Source organism: Capsicum annuum, chromosome 1 (genome assembly GCF_002878395.1).
Source record: "Capsicum annuum cultivar UCD-10X-F1 chromosome 1, UCD10Xv1.1, whole genome shotgun sequence".
Lineage (NCBI taxonomy): Eukaryota > Viridiplantae > Streptophyta > Magnoliopsida > Solanales > Solanaceae > Capsicum > Capsicum annuum.
The window spans coordinates 151076564-151090470 of NC_061111.1; the positions used below are offsets into that span (position 1 = coordinate 151076564).

At 35.2% G+C, this 13907-nt stretch overlaps 1 protein-coding gene across 1 annotated transcript; it reads left to right on the top strand.

Annotated features, from left to right (window-relative positions):
- The first annotated feature begins 1149 nt into the window (after window positions 1-1149).
- On the top strand, window positions 1150-12942 carry LOC107854901 (putative disease resistance RPP13-like protein 1). The gene is made up of 7 exons (XM_047411940.1): window positions 1150-1268; window positions 3770-3831; window positions 3931-4109; window positions 10288-10650; window positions 10774-11406; window positions 11461-12268; window positions 12491-12942. Exons 1-7 carry the CDS (start codon window positions 1150-1152, stop codon window positions 12940-12942), a joined length of 2616 nt encoding a protein of 871 aa, XP_047267896.1.
- Window positions 12943-13907: the final 965 nt, after the last annotated feature.

Here is a 13907-nt window from a genome sequence, read left to right on the forward strand (position 1 = left end):
TTCTCTAGTTTTAGTGCTATCTTGTTGTGTTGTTGATTGTTGTTTGACACTTGTTTGGTGGTCATTTTGTAGAACAATATTGTAACTCTTGGTGATTATAGTGGAGGTTTTGGTCCTGTGGTTTTTCACTCTTCACATTGAAGGATTCCACGTAAATTTGGTGTTCTCTGTGATTGGTTTATTGTAGTCGTGTCTTATTCAGTTGGTTGATTTATTTGCTGCCTATTATCATTATATTCTTGAATTTGCCAATGTCCTCTTGGTTCAAATTAAAAAAGAAAAGTTTAGACTTAGGTATTTTTTGTTGCTACCTTGTCAGACATTTTGATTGTGCCCTTGCCTTTCCCAACAAAATGGTATCAGAGCGTTGGTTGTTATTGATTTTTAATTTGAATAATTGAGACAAATATGAGCAAGATGGTGTGTTTGAATGGTAGAAACTATCATACTTGGAAAGGCAAGATGAAAGATTTTCTCTTTGTCAAGAAAATGCATTTACCTGTGTTTGTATCTACTAAACCTCAATCTATAACAGATGAGAATTGGGAATTTGATCACCTACAGGTTTGTGGCTATATTAGACAATGGGTTGAGGATAATGTTAGAAACCATATTATGAATGAGACACATGCCAAAAGTTTGCGGGACAAGCTCGAGACACTTTATGCTTCGAAGACTGCAATAACAAGTTGTTCCTGCTTAAGCAATTGATGAATATCAGGTATAAAGAAGGCAGTCCTACTTCTGATCATATAAATGATTTTCAGGATGTCCTTGACCAGTTGTCTGGAATGGGTGTAAAGTTCGATGAATAAATTTAGGGACTTTGGCTTCTTAATACTCTGCCTGACTCTTGGAAAACTCTAAGTTTCTTTGACTAATTCTGCTCCCGGTGGTGTTGTAACTATCGAATATGGTAAGAGTGGTATCTTGAATGAAAAGATAAGAAGAATATCTCAGGCCTTATTTTCTTCATCTTCACACTCTGATGTTTTGGTTAGTAAAGAGAAGGGGAGAAACAAGTTCAGAGGTTTGAATGATAGAGATAAACGTAGAAGCAAGTCGAGGTCCAAATTCAAGAATGTTACATGTGACTATTGCAACAAAAGGGGGCATATCATGAAATATTATTACAAGTATAAGAGAGATATGAGACGACAAAAGAACGAAGGCGATAATAAAAATCGTGTAGCAGTTGTTGCTAATGATGATCTTCTTATTGCTTATAGTGAGAATGCCATTAATCTTGTTTGTGATAAGTTTAGCTGGTATGTGGATTCTGGGACTACTTCTCATGCTATGCTAAAGAAGGAATTATTTTCTTCTTATACTCCAGGTAATTTTGGGATGTTGAAAATGGGTAATAATGATGAAGTTAAAGTACTTGGCATTGGCACTGTTTGTTTGAAAAATAATAATGGTTCCAAACTAGTTCTCAACAATGTCAAGCATGCTTTAGATATTCTCCTAAATTTGATTTCTGTAGGAAACCTTGATGATGAGGGTTATGTTAAAACCCTTGGTGCTAGTAGTGAAAGCTTACTAGAGGTTCGATGATTGTGGCTCGAGGTGAAAAATTGTTTAACTTGTACGTATTTCAGGGATCTACTTCTAGAGGCTTGATAAACTTGGTGGAGAATGATACTTCATCAGAGTTGAGGCATAGAAGGTTGAGTCATATGAGTGAGAAGGGGATTGATAGTTTGGCTAAGAAAAATTTACTTTCTAGAGTGAAACAAGTAAAGTTAAAGAAGTGTGTTCATTGCTTAGCCAGTAAACAGAAAAGAGTTTCTTTTCAGAGTCATCCGCCTTCAAGAAAGCTTGATTTGCTGGAGTTGGTGCATTCTGATTTGTGTGGTCCTTTTAAAGTAAGGTATCATGGTGATGCACTTTACTTTATGACTCTTATTGATAATCATTCTTGCAAACTCTGAGTATTTTCTTTGAAGTCCAAGGATCAAGTACTTGATGTGTTCAAAGATTTTCAGGCCTTGGTTGAGAGACAGACAGGGAAGAAATTGAAATACATCCCTCAGATAATAGTGGTGAGTATATTGGTCTTTTTGATAGATATTGCAGAGAGCAGGGTATTTGGCATCAGAAAACTCCTCCAAAAACTCCTCAGTTGAATGGCTTAGCAGAAAGGATGAACAGAACTCTAGTTGAGAGGGTTAGATATATACTTTTAGATGCTAAGCTATTAGATTCTTTTTGGACAGAAGCACTTAATACTGCTACTCATGGTATCAATTTATCTCCTACCATTGCTTTAGATAGTGATGTCCCTGACAGAGTTTGATCTGGTAAGAATATTTAGTATGATCATCTTAAAGTCTTTGGATGTAAATCTTTTATGCATATTTCTAAAGATGAGAGGTCAAAGTTAGATGTTAAAACTAGGCAGTGTATCTTCATTAGTTATGGTCAAGATGAATTTGGCTATCGTTTCTATGATCCAGTTAAGAAGAAATATTTTAGAAGCCATGATGTTGTGTTCTTTGAAGACCATACAATTGAAGATTTTGATAAAGCTGATAAGGTTGATTCTCAGAGTAGTGAGAGCCTAATTGATGTTGATGTAGTTCCTTTGACTATTGCTCCTGAAGAAAATCTTCATTATGATGAAAATCAAGTTGATAATGAAAATGATGTTAATGTTTAGAATGACCAGTATGATGTTGTTGATGCTCCAGTGCAAGTTGATATGATTGATCAGTAACCAGTTATTGATACTCTAGAGAGTTCTCTCAGACGATCTACTAAAGAGAGAGTACTTTCGTCTCATTATTCTCCCAGTGAGTATGTACTCTTGACTAACGGGGGAGAACCTGAGAGTTTTGATGAGGCCATGAAAAGTGAAGAAAAAAAAGTGGTTTGATGCTATGAAAGATGAGATTAAATCTCTATATGATAATCATACCTTTGATTTAGTTAAGCTGCCTAAAGACCGAAAATCTTTGAATAACAGGTGGGTTTTTTTGGGTGAAACATGAAGATGGTAACCCAATTCCACGATACAAAGCTAGATTGGTTGTGAAGGGATTTAACCAGAAAAGGAGAGTTTATTTTTATGATATATTCTCTCTAGTTGTGAAGATATCATCCATTCGTGTGGTTCTAGGCTTAGCTGCAAGTCTAGATTTAGAGGTTGAGCAAATCTAGATTTAGAGGTTGAGCAAATGGATGTTAAAACTACTTTTCTCCATGGTGACTTAGATGAAGAAATTTATATGAAGCAACCTGAAGGTTTTGAAGTCGAAGAAAAAGAGAATTATGTTTGCAAATTGAAGAAGAGATTGTATGGTTTGAAACAAGCTCCTAGGCAGTGGTACAGGAAGTTTGGTTCCTTTATGAGTCAGCAGGGCTTCAATAAGACTACTTTAGACTATTGTGTTTTTGTGCGAAAATTCTCTGATGGTGACTTTATTACTGTGTTGATTTATGTTGATGACATGCTTGTTGTTGGTCATAATGCTTGCAAGATTCAAAACTTGAAGCAAGAGTTGAGTAAGTCTTTTTCTATGAAAAAGTTGGGACCAGAAAAACAGATTCTTGGCATGCAGATTGTCAGTGACAGAAAGGCCAAGAAGTTATGGTTATCACAAGAGAAGTACATTCAGAAAGTACTTTGAAGGTTCAACATGGATAAGGCTAAGGCTGTTAGTACACCTATATCTATGCACTTCAAATTGAGCATGAAGCAGTGTCCTTCCAGTGATGATGAGAAGGAAGATATGAAGAAAGTTCCTTATGCTTCAACCGTTGGTAGTTTGATGTATGCAATGATTTGCAAAAGACCGGATGTTGCTCATGCTGTTGGTATTGTTAGCTGTTTTCTTTCTAATCCGAGAAGATAACATTGGAATGTTGTGAAGTGGATTATGAGATATCTTTGTGGCACTTCAAGTCTGAGTTTGTATTTTGGTACAGGGAAGCCTATTCTTTGTGGTTCTACTGATTCAGATATAGCTGGTGATGTTGATACTCACAAGTCTACTTCAGGATATTTGGTTACTTTTGCAGGGAAGCTGTGTCTTGGAAATTTAGGTTGTAAAAATTTGTTGCTCTATCTACTAAAGAAGCTAAGCTTATTGTTGTCGTTGAAGCTTGTAAAGAATTGTTTTGGATGAAGAGATTTTTGGGGAAACTTGGTTGTGCTCAAGAGATGTATGTGCTTTACTGCGGCAGTCAAAGTGTCATACATCTTGGTAAGAATTCTACATTTCATGGTCGGTCTAAACACATTGATGTGAGATACCATTGAATTCGGGATGTGTTAGATTCCAAGCTGCTTGAACTTGAGAAGATTCATACGGATGATAATGGTTCCAACATGATAACTAACAGTGGCAGAGCCAAGATTTTCATTAAGGAGGTTTACAAGTGAACATACGAACTAACCGAAGGTTGTTCAACATTGACTATATATATAAAAAACAAAAATTTAACCATGTAAATATAGTATAATTTTCCGCTAAAGGGGGTTCGGATGAACCCCCTATATAAAGGGTAGATCCGCCCCTGATGACTAAAGCTTTGCCAAGAGGGAAGTTTGAAGATTTTTACATGATCGTCGAGATGACGGTCTCCTCCACATAGTCGGGAAGGGAAAAATTGTTGGGTTATTGGGTCTTTTTCCCTTCCTATGTGGATAAATGAAGTCCAATTTGGACCAACCCACTTTTTCCAATAGGCCCATTACTATGGGGCATATATATAGATCTTTTTAGGTCTTATTCACAATCACAAAAGAGAGTTTTAGCAGCCACAAAAGAGAGAGTGTGCAGATTTTCGCTCAAATTTTTAGCCACAGCTGTCAACTTCAAATTGTGATTCCCGCTTCATTTCTTGTCCGATTGAGCTTATTTTTGAACATCTTGTTCCTCTCATCTCAATATTTGATTAGGAATTGACGGAGGTGGATTTGGTGGCCTGTATCTTCTGTTCTTCATTCCCGAACAGCAGCTGCGTTTTTGGTGTTTGTGCTCCTTTTTATTCTCTAGTTTTAGTGCTATCTTGTTGTGTTGTTGCTCATTGTTTGGTACTTGTTTGGTGGCCATTTTGGAGAACAATATTTTAACTCTTGGTGATTATAGTGGAGGTTTTGGTCCCGTGGTTCTTCACTCTTCATATTGAAGCGTTTTCCACGTAAATTTGATGTTCTCTGTGATTGATTTATTCTTGTCTTGTCTTATTCGGTTGGTTGATTTATTTATTGCCTATTATCATTAATTGCTTGAGTTTGCTTGTCTCCTCTTTGTTCAAATTAAAAAAGAAAAATTTAGAATTGGGTATTTTCCGCTGCTACCCTGTCGAGCATTTTGATTGTGTCCTTGCCTTTCTCAACAGTTTTCAAACAAAAATATCATTTCTAAAGCATGAATAAAATACAAGATATTAGTGAATGAAACCTTTTCCCAAAGAAACAGAAAATAAAATAATCACGAAGTTCGTTCCGCGTATGATGGCAGATCGACAAAGACAATTAATTGTATACCTGAATTGCTCACATAATGATAAATAAAAGGGATATCATTATGATCATCCAGATAGGAAATTATAACATATTAGTGGTCAATAATTGATAATCATTAAAAAGGGTTGGGACGTTTCCTAGCTATTATCCTTTCTTAATGAAACACTTATTGTATTTTTTATTATTACGTGGGAATCATTACTATGATGGTATTAAAGATGTGTTGGATTTACAAATCATTTTGTAAGAAAGGGAAACGATGAAGAAAGTTCCTTAGTTGACAAACATGCCAGATTCATCCAAAATATATGCATATAGAATTTAACAAGAATATAATAGCGTTTTATAACTAGATAACTCCTGACGTATCATATTGTCATGAAATATGGTCAACGGACGATAGGGACTTGCCCATGATATATATTTCAATCAAAAGTAATTTGTCATGACAAAGACATCTATTTGTATACTGACTTTTCAATAATTATATGGGTATTGATTATAGACAAAATGTATTGGATAAATTTTAATGGAAACATGAAGTGAATGAACCAAGTAAGTTAGTATCATATTTCATTTAGGAATTCAGTCAAGGCATGACTAAGAAAGAAGGATTCAGATGAAGCATAGAGGTACGAGAGATCTTGAAATCTATAAAACTAAGCAATACAAGGCAAGAAAGACTCTAAAAGGGGTGCTCCTTTTGGGGACATTAAAAAAAGAAACTCTAAAAGGTCACATAGTTATAAATGTGTAAAAGAGAAGAAGTTGCCTCCATCTCAAGTCTTATCTCGTTAGGTGCCTTGTGATCAACTGACCTTGCATCACGTCCAAGTATATATGTGCAAGTTTTCTAAAGAAGAGGTTATACACACTTAAATTAAGAGCTAAAGAGTAGAACTAAAATAAATAAGCAAGAGCGTATGTTGGATATAGGGGTGGCAAACGGGCGGATTGAATTGGATTTAGACGGGTTAAATATGGATCGAGCAAAAATGGTTTGAATTGCAATCCGCCCATATGGTTTGGATTGCAATTCGCCCATATAAATATAGGTAATATGAATTTGGTCAAATATGAATTGGGTAAAAATGGTTTCAACCCACTTTATTTCCTAAAATCAAAAACTTAAAACTTCTAGATCATATCAATTTGATTTTTTTTCTGTTTCTTTTTTTTTTAGTTTTTTTTTTCTCTCTTCTATGTATAGCTTCTAATTTTTTATTATTTTTTTCATTTCCCTTTTTCTCTCTCTTCTATTTCTATCTTTTGCTTCTCTTTCTTTTTTCTTTATTTTTTTTTTCCTTTTTACTCTCCTTTTTTTTTATTTTTATTTTTTTTTACTTCTTTCTCTTTTTTTTTTCTTTTTTGGTTTTATTTTATATTTTGTATTTATTTTTTATTTTCGAAGAACATAATTAAGTCAGTACAAATTATGAATGATGACTGAGATATCATAACCATTCAGAATATTTGTATTCATCATTTTTTTTTCTTTTTCCTTTTCTCCTTTTTCATTATTTTTTTCTTTTTGAGTTTTTTTGTATTTTTTTCTTTAACTTTTTCTTTACGATTTTTCTCTCTTCTATCTCTAACTTTTACCTCTCTTTCTTCTTCTATTTTTCTTTATTGTTTTTTTTTCTTCTTTTTTTTATGATAACGAAAATACCATAAGCGCATATTGATTTATATTCGCCCAACATTTATAATTTTTGTAAGTACACTCAAGTGGACTCCACCTAATGAACAGATACAGAGATAGTATCCAAAAAGAGCTTGGAATTACATTCGTCAAACCAAATATCTTTAGCAGTCGCAAGAAGTACACAAATCAAGGTTTCTACGTGCTTCCTGCCTTGCCTTACTTTGAGCTCCTCGCTTGGTGCCTTACTTCTGCTCAAACGAGAACTCTAAGATGAGGGAGTTAGAAGTCGGATTTGAAGCTAGACTTTCCCATAAATCAAAGGCTACGTGGATCTTCAGCCATAGATGAAATGAAATGAAATAAAGATGGTTCGAGCTTACTTAATACAATTGTATATTTGTATTTATTTTTTAGACTTCAAGCTCATATTTGTATTTTATAGTTTGCACCGTCATATATATTTTATATAATTCACACTTATATTTTAAAGATCTATTTTTTATTTGTAATTGATATGATTCACACTTATAATTTAAAAGAACTGTTTTCATTGATGATCTAGTATTTTTAAAGAACTATTTTATATTTGTATTTGTAAGTTGATCGTGTATTGTATTTATATTTATAATTGCATTTGTTTCATTTGTTTGTATTAACATTCGTAGTTGACAGAATCATTTCTATTTTTAAGCAATTGAAAAAGAATAGTTATTTTTCTTTCTACGAACACTTATATTTATATATATATTGATACAAATTATATTTTATTGATATAAATTAAACAATACAAATAAAAATAATAAAATTATGTAAATACAATTTGCTAAATTATACAAATACAAATGTTACATTTGTATCAAATGATACATGTTTATACAACTTGAACCATATGCATATTAATAATACTTGTTTATATACAAATAAAATATAAAATGCAATGACAAAAAAAAAAGATGAGGAAAAGAATATTAAAAAATAAGAAAAATGACAAAAATGATGAACCAAGAATGAAAAAGGTGGAAATGAAAATACAAAAAAACAGAATGCGAAGAAAAAATAAATAAAATTGAAAAAGAAAAAAAAATAATGAAAAATAAGAAAGAAAAAAAGTGTAAGAAACGAGTAAAAAATAAGTGAAAAAAATGAAAAAGAAAAAAAAGTAAATTAAAGGAAAAAAGAAAGAATAAAAAAAGAGAAATAAAAGATAGGAAAAAAATAATAATAAAGGGGAGAAACTATATATAGATTATATTTAATTGATAAGAGATGCTATGAATTGTATAGGCTAAATGGGATAATTAGAAGCTTATATTTGTTAACCCATGTAGGTCTCAAGCGAATACGAATGATGAAATAAGAATGAGAAAGAAGAAAATGGAAAAAAAAATACAAAGAAAAAGAAATAAAAATAAAAAAATAGATGAAAAAATGAGAAAGAAAAAAAGAAATTATAAGAAACGAGTAAAAAAAAAAAGTAAATTAAAGAAAAAAAAAACTAGAAAAGAAGAAAAAAAATGAAATTTAAAGCATGGGTGGGTGATCTCTGTGTTTAAATGGGTACCCATATTTTACCCATTTTGTCCATATTTGTATGAGCTTTTAAAATGAGTTGAAGTTCATATTTACCCATTTGAAATATGAGTGATCCAATTCAATAAATATGGATTAAATGGACTCTTTTCACAAATATGGGCTGAAATTGCCACCCCTAATTAAGTACTATGCAGTTTTGATGATGGACAAAGTAAATCAAACATGTCAGTTAAGCTGTTTCAAAGACACAGTCTCAAGCATAACAAGATTACTGATGATTAAAGACAATGTGCAGGAATCAAGGAACAAAGAATGGTTACTTCTGATAAACTCAAAGGAGTAATCCATGTGCTGAATTGAATAGTTGGAGTTTCACTAGAACACTTAAAAGAGGCACGAGTTTGAATTGAAGGAGTATCACTTGAAGTAGAACTCGGGTGTTGCTGAAGAGTTTGATTTGAAGAACAACTCTTTTAAAGAGTTGTATTTAAACACAAGGTCAGTCACCCAAGTGACTTACGCACAAAAAGACAATTGGCAAATTGACTTAGCAATACTGAAGGAAGGTCCTAGTACTAAGTTAGCTAAGGAGTCATAGTTTGGCCGTGAAGATTAACAACATATTGAAGAGAGGTCTCTGACTTACTGTCCATTCTACTATTGTGATCGAGTTGAAACTATTTCACTTTGAAGCATAGACAGTGTATGAACTTAGCTTTCTATCTCGAGCGCGGAATAAGATCCGCGAACACTCTTAACCCTCTAAATTCTAAATTGGAGGACTACAGAGTATTAACTGCATCCAACGAGGAAATCTAAACCAATGAAAAATATTACGTCTTTTATGGCATGCCCACATCAGTGTTATAACAAAGTAAAAGATGATTCCCAAAATCCGCCGTGGTTATTGCTCCTCCCGGGGCTCCGTCAGCTATTTCATCAACATGTCAAACCGATCATCAATTTGTGAATATTGCGATTCTAGGACCCCCAAGCTTTGGTGTGGATTAGATGCAGGGTTTGAATCCTGCTGCAGGATGGACTTGCTATTCCCCGAGTTTCAAATACTGCGCCACTCATTTTTTGTGCCATGTTAGCGCGTCGTGTTTAATCAATACATTGTGTCTGGTGATCAGTAGAACATGGCTTTAGTTGAAATCTCTAAATAAAAAACATTGACAACTTTAATTAGGGGTTGTCTATGTAATCTGCTTAACGTATATCAAAGGATAAAAATATATAAATTAGATAGGTGAACGGCAAATTATAACCAGCTATTCCATTGACATTTAAGTGTGAGAAGGTGAAATGTCTTGTCATGTTAGATTCTTAAATAATGCTGAGAATGTAAAAAGAGATGAACTCTACAATGCTCAATGGGAGAAGGTAAAAGGAGTACTTCTATGCACGTCTGATTTCCATAGTTAAGAAGTTCGGTACTAGATGCTTGTAATGATTAAACAAAGATGTTTATAATAATAATAATGGATGCTCTTCAACACAAGTGTATAGCTAGCCCTAAAAAATTTAATAATAGGAGAACTGGAGAACTTTGGTTATTACAGAAGCTTAGTGACAAAAATTGACCATTCTATATTTTGCGTTCCGTTCTTACAATTCCTCTGAAATTAAGGACAGTGATATGGAAGCTGCATTGGTACACGCAGGATGTTCGGCAATTGGTGCTTTTCTTCAAGTTCTGTTCGACAGGATGGCTACCCGGGACTTCCTGAATTTGTTCAGGGGTAGAAAGAGGGACACCAAGATTTTGAAGAAGCTTCAGACAACGTTGAAGACACTTAGTATAATGCTGGATGATGCGGAGACAAGGGAAATGAATGATGAGCATGTCAAAGGGTGGCTTGACGACCTTAAAGATGTTGTGTGCTGTGCTGATGACCTGCTGGATGAGGTCAACACTGAAGCATTGCGGATAAAAGTGGAAGGAGAAACCGAAGTAGAACAAGGCGGACATACAAGCCAGAAGGGTCATCAGGTAAGTGATCACATCTCATCTTTAAGTGCTAAGTTTCTTGATGAGATAATGCCCGAGATAAAGGATACTGTTGAAGAGTTAGAGTGTTTTGTCTAACAAATTGATCTCCTTGGTTTGCGAAAGGTATCAATAATTAATGCTAAGAAAGCGTCTTTAAGACTACCGTCAACTTCTTTGGTTAGTGAATCAATTGTGATTGGAAGGGGTAGTGAAATAGAGAAGATAATAAATTTGCTCTTGCCTGAAGATGCACACAACAAAGAAATTGGTGTAATTCCTGTTGTGGGGTTAGGTGGAATCGGCAAAACAACTCTTGCTCAAGTTGTTTTCAATGATGAGAGGGTGAAATATCATTTCAATTTGCGGGCATGGGTGTGTGTCTCTGAAAATTATGATGCTTTGAGGATAACTAAATCGTTACTTGAGGAAGTTGGATCATCAGGAGTAGGTACAAGTGATAACTTTAATATGCTGCAAATTAAGTTGAGAGAAAGCCTCAAAGGTAGAAAGCTCCTCATAATCTTAAATGATGTCTGGAATGAGCAGTACACTGATTGGGACATCTTCAAGAACTCTCTTAGGCAAGGAGCAATAGGGAGTAAGATCCTTGTGACGACGCGCAGTGAGAAGGTGGCGTTGAGGATGGGCAGCGAACCATGTCATTACTTATCACCAATAGGGGATGAAGATAGTTGGTGTTTGTTTGAAAAGCATGCTTTTGGTTTGATAGATCCCATCGTGTATCCCAAACTTCGAGTAATTGGGAAGTGAATAGTGAAGAAGTGCAAAGGCTTGCCGCTGGATTTGAAGACAGTGGCAGGTCTTTTGCACTCAAAGCTGGATGTAGAAAAATGGGAGGACGTTTTGATTAGTGATATATGGAATTTGCCAAATGATCCCAATGATATCCTCCCAGCTCTAAGATTGAGTTATAATTATCTGCCTTCTCATTTAAAAGGTTGCTTTGTTCTCTTATCAATATTTCCCAAGAATTTCCCTGTTGAGCAAGAAGAGATGACACGATTGTGGAATGCTAATGGCCTTTTGCAGCATCCTCAATATGATAAAGCAATTGAAGATGTGGGGAACCAGTATTTTGCTGAACTAAGGGTTCGATTCTTTTTTAAAAGGATTGGTAACAATAAGTTTTTAATGCATGATTTGGTCAACTATTTGGCTCAATGTGTTTCTTCAAAGTTTTGTGCTAGGCTGGAGAATAACTGGCAAAACTATACACCTGAAAGAGTGAGGCACGTCTCATGTCTTAAAGCAGATTATGATGTGGTTGAGAAATTCAAAACGCTTAAAGATGCCAAGCACTTGAGGACGTTAGTAGCGGCACAAAAGGGTGAGGGTATGTATTACTACTGGTTACTGGGTAATAAGTTTGTACAAGGTTTGCTGCCATTTCATAGATCTTTAAGGGTCTTGTCTTTGTCTAAACATCGTGGAATAACAGAATTGCCTCCTTCAGTAATTGGTAATTTAAAACATCTCCGTCTTTTAGATTTATCTTCAACAGAAATTCTAAAGTTGCCAGGATCAGTATCTACTCCTTACAATCTTCAGATGTTATTGTCAGGCTGTGCATATCTTAATGAATTGCCCGAAGAATTGGGTAAACTAATTAACTTACAACAGCTTGATCTTAGAGATACTGAAAGACTTAAGGAACAGCTTGATCTTAGAGATACTGAAAGACTTAAGGAAAATGCCATCTTAAATAAGTAGGCTGAAGAATCTAATGTACCTGAACAAATTCATAGTGGGAAAGGGCAAAGGGTTGAGGATTCAAGATTTGGGTGACTGCAACATCTTCGTGGGTACTTACATATTTCAGGGTTAGAGAATGTTGTTAATGGAAGAGATGCGGCCAGTGCAAATCTGAAAGACAAGAAACTAAATGAGAATCTTGTAATGGAATGGAGTGATTCTGATGTTGAAGATTTATTTAGCGTGAGGGACACACTTGACAAGTTACAGCCACATATGGGCCTAACAAGATTCCCTGATTTGCTTGGAGATGATTCATTTGTGAATTCGGAAACCTTACACCTTGAGAGCTGCAACTGCTGCTTCTTACCAGCCCTTGGTCAACTATCCTCAATGAAATTCCTCACAATAAGCAAAATGGATGAAATAAGAAATGTAGGGGAAGAATTTTATGGCTATAACGCTGTTATTAGACCATTCCACTCTCTAATCTTCCTGAAGTTTGAGCAAATGATGGCATGGGAGAGATGGAAAATATTGAACAATGGGTGTTCTCTAGTTTTGAAGAGCTGCACATAAGCAAATGTCCCCAGCAAACTGGGGATTTTCCATCCGAACTTTTGTCCCTGAACTCCTTAAAGCCTTTCTTTCTAAACTCCTTAAAGCCGAACTTACAATGTAGATTTGAGAATTCATATAGCCGACCCCTATTAATGTAGATTTGGGGCATAGAAATTGATGTTGTGGAAGATTTGAGTTGGTTAGGTGTGGTCATTCAAACTTAAAATGAATGAATAAAATCCACTTTAGTTGAGGCTGAGAAGGATCGTGCATATCTCTGAGAATCAGTTCAGTTTCATGCCAGGTCGCTCGACCACTGAGGCCATTCACCTCATGAGGAGATTAATGGAGCAGTTTCAGGAGAGGAAAAAGGACAGGGAGATTCTGTGGAGGTTCTTGGAGGCTAGAGGGGTGCCCGTGGCGTACAGTAGGTTGATCCAGGACATCTATGATGAGGTGAAGACTAGTGTGAGGATAGTAGGTGAGGATTCGAAGCACTTTCCAATTCTGGTAGGGTTGCACCAGGGATCAACTCTTAGCCCGTTTTTATTTGTCTTGGTGATGGATGTTTTGACGCGACATATTTAAGGGCAGGTGCCTTGGTGTATGTTATTTACGGATGATGTGGTACTGATTGACGAGACTCAGGGAGGATTTAATGATAAGTTGGAGATTCGGAGACAGACGCTTGAGTTTAAAGGATTTTGGTTGAGAAACCAAGACGGAGCACTTGGAGTGTAAGTTTAGTGAGGTGTCACAGGAGGATAGAGTGGTGGTGAAGCTCGACTCGCAGGTCGTTTAGAAGAGGAAGAGTTTCAAGTATCTGGGGTGTATGATTCAGGGCAATGGCGAGATTAATAAGGATGTCACGCATCATATTGGGGCAGGGTGGTTGAAATGGAGGCTCACTTCAGGAATCTTATGTGATAAGAAGGTACCCCCGAAGCTTAAAGGTAAGTTCTATAGAGTGGCAGTCCAGCCGG

Coding starts and splice junctions, on each gene's coding strand:
- LOC107854901 (XM_047411940.1), top strand. CDS start 1,150: ATGAGACGACAAAAGAACGAAGGCGATAATAAAAATCGTGTAGCAGTT. Junction 3,832..3,930: donor TGCTGTTGGTATTGTTAGCT/GTTTTCTTTCTA, acceptor ATTTTGGTACAG/GGAAGCCTATTCTTTGTGGT. Junction 4,110..10,287: donor TATTGTTGTCGTTGAAGCTT/GTAAAGAATTGT, acceptor TCTGAAATTAAG/GACAGTGATATGGAAGCTGC.